Below are 13,878 nucleotides of genomic sequence, written 5' to 3' on the forward strand. Positions count from 1 at the left end.
GTGGGCTAATGCCTAGCAAACAAACAGAAAACAAAAAACTCCCAGAAAAAAAACAGAGAGAAGGTTTCATGACATTGGAATTGATTTCATGGATATTACCCCAAAAGCACAGGCAACAAAAGCAAAAATAGACAAGTGGGAATTCATCAAATTGAAAAGCTTCTTTACAGCAAAGGAAGCAATCAAGAGTGAAAAGGCAACCTACAGAATGGGAGAAAATATTTGCAAACCACATATCTGATAAAAGGTCAATTTCCAAAATATATAAGGAATTCACACAACTCAAAAGCAAAAAAAGTAATAGCCCAATTTAAAAATGGGCTTTGGACATTTCTCCAAAGGAGACGTAGGAATGGCCATGGGTCATTTTTGATCATCAACAACTTGCAGTGATTGCCCCAGGCATTTATGACTCCTAAGATTTAATTTCTTCTACTGATTCAAACTCATTTTTAAAAAGTTTGTCAAGAATGTTTGAAAAAATTAAGAATTATGAATCATCACTGAATTGGCTTTCCTGAAATCTGAATAAATGGGCCTCACCTGGCTGGGCACAGTGGCTCACGCCTGTAAGCCCAGCACTTTAGGAGGCCGAGGCAGGCAGATCATGAGGTCAGGAGTTTGAGACCAGCCTGGCCAACATGGTGAAACCCCGTCTCTACTAAAAATACAAAAAAAATAGCCAGATGTGGTGGTGCGGGCCTGTGGTCCCAGCTACTTGGGAGGCTGAGGCAGGGGAATTGCTTGAACCCAGGAGGCAGAGGTTGCAGTGAGCTGAGATCGCATCACTGTACTCCAGCCTGGATAACAGAGCAAGACTCCGTCTTGAAAAGTAAAAAAAAAAAAAAGAAAAGAAAAATGGGCCTCATCAGAAGAGTGATGAAATAGATCATTTTAACTGAAAAATGCATTGGTGGCTGATGGTTCTTAACTTTTTAAATAACTTTACTCTTTTTAATAATGGTCACTGAATAAATGAGTACATGCAATTTAAAGTAAGTAAATTTAGATGTCAGAAAGGAAATCTTGTTTGTCCTGATTTAGGGCTGAAAACATCACCGTGTATTTAGTAAATGTGCAATTAACCCTTACTGACCCTAGCAAGCCACTGGTGGTCTTTGGGCTCCTGCCCAGAGGGAAGCGCTGCCCCTCATGGCTCCAAGCTCCAGTGGCCGTACCGGAAGATCAGGGGTGGGGGTGCCGTCATGAGCAGGATGAGGGCAGCACCCCTGAGAGCCGCTGCATGCACAGGGCTCAACAGCAAGGGTCATGCTGAGTCGAGCGTTCAGTGAATACCCCAGGACCTTCATGTGGGTGACTGAGAACTCATACTTGGCTGGTCCATAGTCAATGAGAAATGAGGAAAAGAAACAATGTCATTTTACAGAGAAAGGGAAGGGTTGAGCCACTGAGAGTTTTTTCTTTCTTTCATTTTTTTTAAAATTTAATTTAATTTAATTTAATTTAATTTTTTTTGAAATGGAGTCTCGCTCTGTCGCCCAGGCTGAAGTGCAGTGGCGCTCTCTCCACTCACTGCAAGCTCCGCCTCCTGGGTTCACGCCATTCTCCTGCCTCAGCCTCCTGAGTAGCTGGGATTACAGGTGCCAACCACCGCACCTGGCTAATTTTTTGTATTTTTAGTAGAGACGGGGTTTCACCATGTTAGCCAAGATGGTCTCAATCTCCTGACCTCGTGATCCGCCCGCCTCGGTCTCCCAAAGTGCTGGGATTACAGGCGTGAGCCACTGTGCCCAGCCAGTTTCTTTCATTTTTTATACAGAGTCTCACTGTGTCACCCAGGCTGGAGTAGGTGGCTCGATCATGGCTCACTGCAGCCTTGATCTCCTGGGCTCAAGTGACTCTCCCACTTCAGTCTCACTGCTCGCTGAAAGTACAGGCATATGCTACCACCAGGCCCAGCTATTTTTTTTTTTTTTTTTGTAAAGATGAGGTTTCACCGTGTTGCCCACGCTGGTCTTGAACTCCTGGGTTCATGTGATCCTCCCACCTCAGCCTCCCAAAGTGCTGGGATTACAGGTGTGAGCTACCACATCTAGCTGAATTTTTAATTTTTCATGGTGGTAAGATATACATGGCATAAAATTCACCATTTAAACCATTTTTAAGTGTGTAGTTCAGCAGCATTAAGTGCTTTCACACTGTTGTACAACCATCATCCCCCTATCCATCTCCAGAACTCTCATCTTCCCCATCTGCAACTCAGTGCCCATTAAACACTAACTCCCTGCTGTCCCCTCTGGGCCCTTCCAAGTTTGCACTAGGACCACCCTGTCTTTCTACCAAGATGCCGAAGACTTGACAGTGATCACAGAAACCAAGGCCAGGAAATCCTCACCAAATACTCTTGACATATTGGTAAGCAACTGGGGGGCCAGAAATTTCTAAAGGTCCTCAAAAAACTGCATAAAAATCACGAATCCTAGCTAAGAGGCAGTGGGTAGAGAAGATGAGGTCTGAGACAGCCTCTCCACGAGGCCTGTGATTGTGGGGGAAGGGAGGCTTCACAACAGGGTCAGCATGTGGATGGCAGAGGGCTGGCTTTAATCCTATGCCACTGTGGCCCTGGGCACTGGAGTGGCGGGTTCTGAGGCCTGTGCAAGAGCACGCAGTAAAAGTGGCTATGGCCACCATGCTCCATTCCAAGAGCGTCAAATACAGACCTATGTCACTAACTCCTCAGTGAGTGATGACACGGGTACTGTTGCTATTCTCATTTCAGATAAGGAAACTGAGTAAGTGGCAGAGGAGCCCCAGGCAGGCAGCCTGCCCAGGCCCTCAGACGTCATGACTCCAGGAAGTGGCACCAAGGTGAGGGGCTTCCTAGACTGGCAAGGTAAACTGTTCAAATTATTCCCCAAAACAGAATGCTTTCCACTCTAGAGCCAGGGAATTGTCTGCACCTCCACAAGATCCCATGTTACCATATTCCAAATGATGCGGGCAGGCAATGTGCTGTAACAGTCCTGTGGCATCTCCTGGGAGCTTATTCGAAATGCAGAATCCCAGGCCTTGCCCCAGACTTAAGAGTCTGCATTTTAACCAGACACCCACCCCTACTCCGCCACCCCACAATCCATGTGCAGTTCTAGGAGTGAGGGTCTGGAGAAGGCAGATGCTGGAGTGGAGGCCAGGTCTGACCCCAGCATCTGACTGTGGACAAGTGATGCAGCCTCCTTGGGCCTCTCTTCTTAGTACAGTGAAGGTACTTCTTCTCTCAATGAGTTCTGGGGGTTAAATATGCTAATGTAAGTCAAGTATTCAGCAAGGTGTGTGACATACAGGGTGCTCAGGAAGGATGGGCTTCCTGAGGACAGCCACACAAAACAAAACAAAATCATTATGACATTGATGAAGCATGTAGAAATTTGATCAAAATTTCCCTTTGCATCTGGGGAAAATGCACTAGCAGGTTTTAAACAGCATTTTTTTTTTTTCAGAAATGATCTGGTATAACAGTTACACACAGAAACAGTAATTGAACCAAGATGATCTGGGATGAGCTTAAAGTGCAGGACCTATACTAATGAAACAGGAAAGTGTTTATCAGAGCAAAATGTACCACGTGTCTGCATAAGTCTCAATACTGTAAAGCTACCCCTTATTCTGCAATTCATCAATAATCAGCACAGACCCCATCAACACTTTGTGTGGGGTTTTATTTTTGAGATTTGACAAAATGATCCTAAAGTTGATCATACCCATGCAGGTGTACTAGACCTGGGCACACATTTATTCGCTCTTCTGCATGTGTGTTATATTTTAATAAAAAGGCCACCCACACACATGCACAATGTTATGGCCAATGCATGAGAAAGATCAAAGAACAGAGAAGCAAGTAAAGAAACTACACCATGTATGATAAAAATGGAATGGACAGTCAATGGAAAAGATGTGGTTAGAATAACTGGTTAATATTTGGGGAAAAAACAAAGTTAGATATATCACTCTTTACCCTCCAGAAAGTTGTAGCTAAAGTTTTAAATGTCAGAATTGTGCAAAAATGTAGATGTGTAAGTTACAATCAACTCAAGTAATGTAGATGACCTTGGGGGAAAGAAAGGCCTTTCTCGAATGATTGCAAGGCTAGAAGCCAGCAAAAAAGAGGCTGACAGATATGACAGAGAAAAATTGTGTGGCAAACGATATATAAATATCATTGAAAACAAAGTGAAAAATAATAAACTGGGAAAAATATTTCCAACATGAGAGAAAAACAGATTCAATGGCCTTAATATATAAAGAACTCTTAAAAATAAATAAAGACACATGCTCCAATAGAAAAATGGGCAAAGGTGGAAAGTTTACAAAAGACACACATGGCCAGTAAGCATCTCCGAAAAGCAGTGTGTGGCATGCAAATTAAAACTGCAACTAGCAAAGATCATACTGGCATCAATCAAAAGAGAAGGCTTGCTAAAAAATCTAAATAGAATCCGCTTAAGCTTCTACATCAACTACCAATTTGTAGGAAACACAGGTCAGGGAAGCAGACAAAACCTCAGGGAGATATAATTAGCGAAATCAGCACAAACTCTATAATCCAGTTAGTGGAGGGGAAAGAGAGAGAGAGAAGATCCTTGCATAGAGAGAGATACTTAGGAACCCATCAGCTTGTCACAGTGTGTGGCCCTGATTCGGATCCCAATTCACACAAGTTGTAAAACACAAAACAAAACAAAATCATCATGAAATTGATGAAGCATGTAGAAATTTGATCAAAAGCTAGCTATTTCATGATATAAGGAATTACTGTAAATTTTGTGTTAGGAGTGACGATTGTATTGTGGTTTTACTTTTCAAATGTCTCTTTAGGAGAGACATTGAAAAAAAGCACAGCTGCAGTCATATTCTGTCTGGTATTTGCATCTAACAGTGGCACCAGGTGGGAACAGGCAGGCAGGACTGGCAGTGGCCGATCATCACTGGAGCTGGATGAGAGCTGACGGGGCTCCTTGTCCTGTTTGTCCTGCCTACTTTTGTGGGTGCAAAATGCTCCATGCTAAAAAAAAATGTTTCTGCCAATATTCGTGCACAGGGACAGGACATGGGCTCTTGGTACCTTTCTAGAGGGCAGAAAACCAGAAGGTGCCCTCTGCACCAGCAGCACAACTTCTAGAATGTTCTTTTGAATATAATTGCAAAACTTTACAGAATATAAGGATGTTTAGACAGCAACTTCTATAATAGCAAGTAGATAGATACAACCTAAGCACTCATTATGAAGGAACTGGGTAAATGTAGCATTTCCATTTAATGGTATACTGTGTAATCACTTAAAATGGTAATGATCACTTAAAATGGTAATCTAATATATATTAATTGACATGAAAAGAGTTACATGATGTTAACATTAAAAAGTATGTGCAGCCGGGCGCGGTGGCTCACGCCTGTAATCCCAGCACTTTGGGAGGCCAAGGCGGATGGATCACAAGGTCAGGAGATCGAGACCATCCTGGCTAACACAGTGAAACCCCATCTCTACTAAAAATACAAAAAAATTAGCCGGGCGTGGTGGCGGGCACCTGCAGTCCCAGCTATCGGGAGGCTGAGGCAGGAGAATGGTGTGAACCTGGGAGGTGGAGCTTGCAGTGAGCCAAGATCGCGCCACTGCACTCCAGGCTGGGTGACAGAGCGAGACTCCGTCTCAAAAAAAAAAAAAAAAAAAAAAAAAAGTATATGCTAGGCCGGGCGCGGTGGCTCACACCTGTAATCCCAGCACTAGGAGAGGCCAAGGTGAGCAGATGGCTTGAGCCCAGAAGTTCAAGACCAGCCTAGGCAGCATGGTGAAGCCCCACCTCTACAAAAAATACAAAAATTAGCCGGGCGTGGTGGCACATGCCTGTGGTCCCAGCTGCTCAGGAGGCTGAGGAGGTACTCATCTGGGCCTGAGGAAGTCAAGGCTGCAGTGAGCCGTGCTTGCACCACCGCACTCCAGACTGGGTAACAGGAGTGGGACCTTGTCTCAAAATAAAATAAACTATAAATTTTAAAAGTACATGCTTGGGAGCATATATTCACATAGAAAAAATTTTGAAAGGACGCACATCAAAATGTGAACATGAGTTACTTTTGAGTAATGGGATTATGGACGACTTAGTTTCATTTTTATCTAAAATTTATAATTAAAAATTTTTTTCTTTAATAAGTATGGATTTCAAGTATACTTTTTGTTTTAAAAACAAATTTGGAAATAAACTATATTTTTAAAGGAGGAAAAACATGTCAAATGATGTTAACATGTCTTTGTTAACCACTTACCATGCTTTTGAATGTTCTAAAATGAGTTTCGTAAGTTGTTGGTTTAGAAACCATTACAAACTTACTTTGTGAAATTATTAAAGGTACGTTTTGACATTTTTAGCCCCTATATCCCCCCAAAAGCAATAACAGATTATAATTAAAGAACAAATTGAAAATTTATCTAATGGAAATACACACACATCAATGCCCAGTCTGTTTCCTCAGGGTGTAAGAAAACGTCTTTTTCCTCCTCTTTTGACAAGAATACAAAGATGAAGCACTTTAAAGGGATAATCCCATTTCACGCTCGTCATGGGTGCATCAAGACCCAGTTTAGTGAAATCTATGCAGGTTTTGCCTATTAGCTAATCTGTTTTAGTACCTGTGGTGCTGACAAATTAATTTGCCAGGGAGAAACAGTTCTGCACGGGGCGAGCTCCTCCAGGTAATCCCAGCAGGAGGCGGGTTGGGCTGGAGAGCAGAGACCGTCCTGTGGCCAGGGATGACTCTGGAGCCAGGGAGGTGGGGCTGAAGGCCAGGATGGATGCCAGGGCAGCTGTGACAGCAAGTCAGGGGGTGGGTGGAGGGCGGCTGCCAGGGGACAACAAGGCCACGGGCAGGACCTCTGTCCACACGAGGCCAGAGTAGGATGGGACTGAGGTGTGGACCACACCTAGGAAAATCTGGAATTTCTGAGCCTTCTATTTCGTGGCCTGTACTAAAATGGCTGAAAACACCAAGAAAATGTTGCCATCCCCCTTTTTAGGTACCCAGTCACAAGCTCCTCCATTCCCTTCACAGTCTGGAAAATCCAGCACCTGGATAAAGCTGCTGGTTCTCCACTGTGGTGGTTAATATCAAGTGTCAACTTGATTGAAGGATGCCAAGTATTGATCCTGGGTGTGTCTGTGAGGGTGTTGCCAAAGGAGATTCACAGTTGAGTCAGTGGACTGGGAGAGGCGGACTCACCCTCAATCTGGGTGGATACCATCTAATCAGCTGCCAGCTTGGCCAGAATAATGCAGGCAGGAGAATGTGGAAAGACTAGACTGGCTGAGTCTTCCAGGCTTCCTCTTTCTCCCGTGCTGGATGCTTCCTGCCCTTGAACATCGAACTCCAAGTTCTTCAGCTTTTGGACTCTTGGACTTACACCAGTGGTTTGCAAGGGCTGTTGGGCCTTCAGCCACAGACTGAAGGATGCACTGTCGACTTCTCTACTTTTGAGGTTTTGGGACTCAGGCTGCCTTCCTTGCTCCTCAGCTTGCAGACGGCCTATTGTGGGACCTCACCTTGTGATCGTGCAAGTCAATACTCCTTAATAAGCTCCCCTTCACATATACACCTATCCTATTCCGTCCCTCTAGAGAACCCTAATACACCCACATTCTGGCCAGTTACACCCCATCCCTTTCATCCTTGTCACCTGGGTCATCATGTTTTGTGAGCTTTGCTTTTCCAGAACAGAAGGCCTGCTTTGGGGTGGAGGGGCTGTGCACCAGGACGGAAGGCACTGACACCGAGGAGTCACACTGTGGGCTAAGGGCAAACCCCAAGGGCGACCTCCCCATCACACAGATGGGAGCTGGAGGCTCCAAGAAGTCTAAGGACTCATCAAGGTCAGGTGGAGATGGTCGGTGGAGATGAGATGGGAACTCACGTCTGTCTGACTCTGAAGCGGGGGCATTTTCCTTGGGGCAGGAGGATGCCCAGAGACTGTTCTCTACAAAAGCCAGCTTCGTATGAACAGCTGGAGGGACGCGTGCCACGTCAGCTACAAAACACCCACCTGACACCGCGTGGACACCTGCTCTCTCCATGAACGAGGGTGAGAAGGAGGAGTTTACACACAAAAAAGAACATGCTGTCAATCTAAGAGTTTTCTTTTTTTCCCGTAAAAATTAGATGTGTATCTCATTTTGGAAAAGAGAAGAACAAACTAAAGCTCTTCATAAAAATCTTTCGTAAGGCCGCAAATGCCAATACCTTCTCCCTCTCTCCCGGCTTTGGTTGTTTGGCACGAACTGGCATTTTTTGATCGAGTCATAGCTCTGGGATCTTACCCAGGCTTAATGAAGACGTGTCCTATAATTCTGGATCATCCGTATCCCAGGTGGTGCTGTACTGGTTTCAACACCTTGTCTTCCTCTGCTCCATCTTTCCCGTATGGAACTCTCCCATGACCGAATGCCATGATGACTTATAGAGGGGGCTCTTCCCACATCAGTGCCGAGGACACTCCCTGGAGGGAGCACATTCCCTGCAGATAACGTGATGCGGACAGGAGCTTACAAACAGGACATCTCAGGAAGCTTTCAAACCCAGAGAAAATAATGCCAGCCTCACAGTCAGACGATACATTGAAAACCCAAGAGAAAATGAGTAATTTCCACTTGAATATAAAAGGGATCTGTCTCTGATAACTTCAGTTGGGGAACAGATTGGACACTAGCATTTAGTAAAATTCACTCCAAGATTAGAACATTTTAAATATAAAAATAAGCCTTTTAATGAAAGAGTGTGTAAATAGCCCTGGGTACATCCACAAAACAATGAAAAAGCATCATGGCGGGGCTGCGTCTGGGTGGGCCTCCATAGGCCATGAGTGCCCAAGCTCATAGGAAGTTTGATAAAAAATTTTTTGACTTGTAAATAATGCAACTGATCTCCCTCTCAACCAGGAACATTCGAAAGGAGGCTGTAGTACGTAGTAAGGATTTGGGGGCTCTTTTGAAGTGATGTGGATTCTCCTGCCTCTCGTGCAGAGGATGGTGGATTTACTAGAATGAAAGGACAGACAAACCTCCCCCCACCCACAGAGGACACTGGGCTGCTATTTGAACAGGTAAGTCCCCAAACCCATCTGTAGGAGATTCACATTTGCTGCAACATGAAGGGTTCAAAACCAAAACTGGGACCTTCTTTTTTCCAGCTTGCATCTTCTAATGATTCTTGGTATGGCTAAAATGTCCCTACAAAGATAAAACAGCACATTGTGGGAATTAATTTACCTTGGCCGAATTAATACACCTTGGCTATATATACATTTGCCAACACAAAGCACTACATTTAAAATGACTACTTGTAAGTGATATCTTAATTCCTGAGGTATCTGTTTATAGATATATTATATATTACATTATAATTAAGATATTTAAAGCATTTCCAGTAGTGACTGGTACACAGAAGACTTTCAATAAATGTTACTTCCCTTCTTTCCTATAGTACTTTGAGGAATAGCAAGAGAATGAAAATACTATTCATATATTCATAAAATAAATTTTTTAAAAAATGTCTAAATATTGAATCAGGATTCAGCACAAAAGCAACACAAAAGTGGCTCCTCTCACCAGGGACACCCGGGAGTAAGAGAGGCTCACGGCAATCCCCGCCAGGGCCCCTCTGGCCCCCAACCCATCTCCTACAGCAGGCCTCTCATCTCCTCACCTTCACCCGCAGAAGTAACTGGGAGAACCAGATGGCTGGGGATAGACAGTTGGCCAGACACTGTACCACTGTGCAATGAGAGGCTCATCAGCATCTAGGAATCTCTGTCACACTTGGCCACATATCCTGGCACATAGCAGCGTGGCACTCTGGCCCACAGGCAGAGACAGGCACAGCCTCCCTGTCCTGCAAGGACTCCACCATCAGGGCAACAGGCTCCTGAGCTGGCTGCAGCCCAGGAAGGGTGGGGTAGGCTGGGCAGTGGGGAAACAAAGCAGTCCAGTTCTTGATGATGTCCCTGCTTCCTGGAAGGCAGGGGCTGCCCTGACCCACAGGGACCAGACAGGACTCTGAACTTGCCTGGAGGGATTATCAGACAGCAGAGTACTGACGTGAGATACTGATGGCTCCTTCGAGTGATCAGAACGAAATGCTACAGGAGCCAGGGAAGACAGCACGTGACCCTACCTGGTGAGGGGCCTGAAGAAGGCTTCACACAAGACAGGAATCTCGGTGGGCCACGAAGGAGCAAGAGAATCTTTGGAGGTGGGAAGGTATACCTCAAGCAGTAAGAACAGCACAAGGTCAGACTGTTCCAGGATCGGAGAAGCTGTGGCGGCTGGAGCAGGGGCTTGTGGCGCACATGGCAGGGATGGGAGCAGCTGTCTGGGAGGTCAAGCAACACTGAGATTTGAAGGGCCCTGGATGCCATGGTGAATACAGGTGCTGCATTTACTCAACAGGCCTGCGCTTCCCAGAATGTTCCCAGAATCACATGTGTAGCAGGTATCCCTTTACAAAAGGACATTTTGGAAACAAGTTTCTTCATGCAATTCTCGAGGTCTTTCACAGTCTAATGGACATCAAATCTCTAAAAGGCAGGGGAAAGTATGTAGCATTTCCTGAACTTCTCTGGACAAGAACCTGTTCTGTTGGGAGACTCTGAGCGCAGGAGCCCAGCTGGCAAATCACGGCTCTGGGCTGTGCACTGAAGGGGCAGAGTCAGTGGAAGCCTGGGAGGCTCACTTGGAGGCGCCGTGGGGTGCACAGACCCAGGAGGCAGCGGGCCTCTCTTAGGGGAGAGACAGGGGAATTGCAGGGAAATGCTGTTTAATTCATTTCATCATCACCAACCACATAACTTAAAAAACACAATGATTTTTTTTTTTAAAAAGCTATTCACTGAGGTGACTTATTTCTGATGCATCCTTCCCTGCTCTGTTTAAGGAGGGGTATATCTGGAAGACATGTTTGAGACAGAAAGGATAAAACTTGGGGACAAAGAGCCACATCAATTTGAGGACTGAGACCTGGATTTTTTTTTTTTTTTTGAGACAGGGTCTGGCTCTGTCACCCAGGCTGGAGTGCAGTGTCACAATGATGGCTCACTGCAGCCTCAGCTTCCTGGGCTCAAGAGATCCTCCCATCTCAGCCTCCTGAGTAGCTGGGACTACAGGTGCTTGCCGCCACATCTGGCTAATTTTTTTTTTTTTTTTTGGTAGAGACAGGGTTTCATCATGTTGTCCAGGCTGGTCTAGAACTCCTGGCCTCAGGCGATCCACTCGCCTTAGCCTCCCAAAGTCTTGGGATTATAGGTGTGAACCAACGCAGCTGGCCAAGACCCAGAATCTTAGACACAAAGGAACCTTTAGAAATTGCTCTTTAGACCTTTTGCCCCGGTGTGATCTCAAGCCCCCGCACCATTCTACTCTCTCTTAGACGCAAAGGAACCTTTCGAAATTGCTCATTTAAACCTCTGCCCTGGCATGATCTCAAGTCCCCGCATCATCCTACTCTCTCTTCTTGACACGTCCCAGTTTGTCTCTGTCTCTCTCAAAGCAAGCAGCCCCCAGTGACACCCAAAGAGAAGCCTCGTACTGAGCCCAATCTAGACTGGGGCTGGGCCAGTGGGACCTCAAGTCGTCAGACTCTGGGACTCACAGATGGCCCACGCCAGCCACCAGAGGCAGGTCTGACGAGGAGCGTCAGGCTCATTGTGCCTCGACTGTGAGTCTTACTGCAGACAATTAAAATGCCTTGCCTCCTGTTTGGTCAGGCTTGAAAAGTGATTTGATCAGCAATAATGGGAAAACCCTTTTCCACTTTTGGTAAAACACAATTCCACGGAGCAAGAGAACGATGTTTGTGAAGAGGGAGTTTTTATTTGTTTCTAACCTTGGGATGAAAAGGGCCCAGGGCCATCTGCTTCTGGTTGCACCTGCTGCCCAGCGCCTTCTCCTCCACACCCTTGGGGCACACGTGTGTGGCCTCAGCCCTTCTTTCATCTCTCACTGCAACGGCTTCTTTGTGGGGTTTGCCACCACGCATGAACTCCCTCAGAACGTCCCCCTTTCCTTTTTGGAAGCCTTCCTCGCTGGGCTCTCCATGACCTCTCTGTGGAGCTGGCAAGGACAGCAGGGCCAACAGGGACACACCTCACTCCATCTGGGACCATCACGTGAAACACCCAGATTGATGCCTTCACCTCCGGTACATCTAGCTGCAAGTCATCCCTGTGGACTGGGGGAGGAGAGAACTGCACCCCACATCTCCTTCCCTTTTTGCTGAAGCCATTTTTCCTTAATGGGCAGAGCCCTGGCTGTGGCTAGCTCTCCGCTTCTCCCCGAGTACCTGTGTGACAGGATGACAGCAGCCCTCTGTGGGTTAAAGATGTTGACGATTCCTGCCATTACCATCTGCCAGAGGAGTCATTTTTTCTTCCTTTAACAGCATATTCGTCTTTACTGCCACAAAACACTGTCCCTTCTCAAGAGAATTCTACAAAGGCCTACAGTAAAAGCTTGGACCTCTAAGACAATCATCCGTCTTTACCAGCATGCATCTTTGTATGATGAAATGTCTTCAGAGCACCTGCTGTGCCCTGTGCCGATGGATACCTGTCACACCCTTGCCTCGTCTTCCTCCCTTCCTTCTTGGAGGCGTCAACACTTGAAAGTGGGCGTGCACCCTTCTGTACCAGTCATAGCCCCAACAGGAAACAGATACATGGGCGAACAGGAGACCTCACAAAGGGGTTATTACAAAAGGATTTGTCACAAAGTTGTCCTGGGAGCCGCGAGGGACAGTGCAGGGGCCAGACCCAAGGGATAAAGGGCAGCAGCGGCTACCAGAACCTGGAAGGAGGAGATGACACATGCTGCTGAGTGACACTGGCCAGGGGACATGGCCACATACCCTGCCCTCATTCTCCAGCCTCCTGTTGCCTGCCCCAAATCTCCCTAGCGGCTGAGCCCAAAGGGAAGTGGGAGAGCCCAGGCGCCCCCGGCACCCCCTGGATGTAAGCCATGCAGGCTGGCCTCCTGTGCAGATGCCAGGAAAGGTGCGCAGTGGATCTGACCCGGAAGGGCAAACAGAACACAAAGCCCAGACATGAACTTACCAGACAGAGACTTCACCTCAGCCATTTTAAATATGGTCAAAGAACGAAAGAAGGTCATGGCCGGGCACGGTGGCTCTCGCCTGTAATCCCAGCACTTTGGGAGGCCGAGGTGGGTGGATCACTTGAGGTCAGGAGTTTGAGACCAGCCTGATCAACAAGGTGAAACCCCGTCTCTACTAAAAATACAAAAGTAGCCAGGCATGGTGGTGCACACCTGTAATCCCAACTACTTGGGTGGCTGAGGCAGGAGAATCACTTGAACCTGGGAAGCGGAGGTTGCAGTGAGCTGAGATCGTGCCATTGCACTCCAGCCTGGGCAACGAGAGCAAAACTCCATCTCAAAAAAAAAAAAAAAAAAAAAGATCATGATTAAGAATTAAAGAAAAGCAAAATGATGTCTCACCAAATAGATAATTATCAATAAAGAGAGAATTTTATACATATAAACTAAACAGAAGTTCTACAGTTTAGAAGTATAAGTGAAATTAAAAATTCATTAAAGGGGATCGACAGCAGATTTGAGCAAGCAGAAGAAAGAACTAGTGAACACAAAATCAATTGAGATTATCCAGTTTGAGGAACAGGAAAAAAAAAAAGCGAAGAAAAAATGAACAGAGCTTCGAAGACACCTGTGCAGCTCTATCAGGTGTCCCAACACACCTCTGAGCGGGAGTCTCAGAGGAAAAGGACACAAAGAAAGGGCAGAAAGAGTATTTTTTAAATAATGGCCAAAGACTTCGCAGATTTGATTTGAAAACATTAATCTATATATA

General features: G+C 46.0%; 1 protein-coding gene across 2 annotated transcripts in view; it reads right to left on the reverse strand.

The window, feature by feature from the left end:
* Window positions 1–6,418: 6,418 nt before the first annotated feature.
* The window catches only part of C8H10orf143 (chromosome 8 C10orf143 homolog), a 50,863-nt gene continuing 43,403 nt past the window's right edge, over window positions 6,419–13,878 (reverse strand). For both annotated transcript variants that reach the window (XR_010135311.1, XM_019034317.4), the window contains one exon: window positions 6,419–9,230. Coding sequence is in view for 1 of the 2 variants with exons in the window: in XM_019034317.4 (XP_018889862.1) it covers window positions 9,201–9,230 (30 nt within the window). In the remaining variant the exon portion in view is untranslated. The remainder of the gene's footprint in view (window positions 9,231–13,878) is intronic.

Source organism: Gorilla gorilla, chromosome 8, assembly GCF_029281585.2.
Source record: "Gorilla gorilla gorilla isolate KB3781 chromosome 8, NHGRI_mGorGor1-v2.1_pri, whole genome shotgun sequence".
Lineage (NCBI taxonomy): Eukaryota > Metazoa > Chordata > Mammalia > Primates > Hominidae > Gorilla > Gorilla gorilla.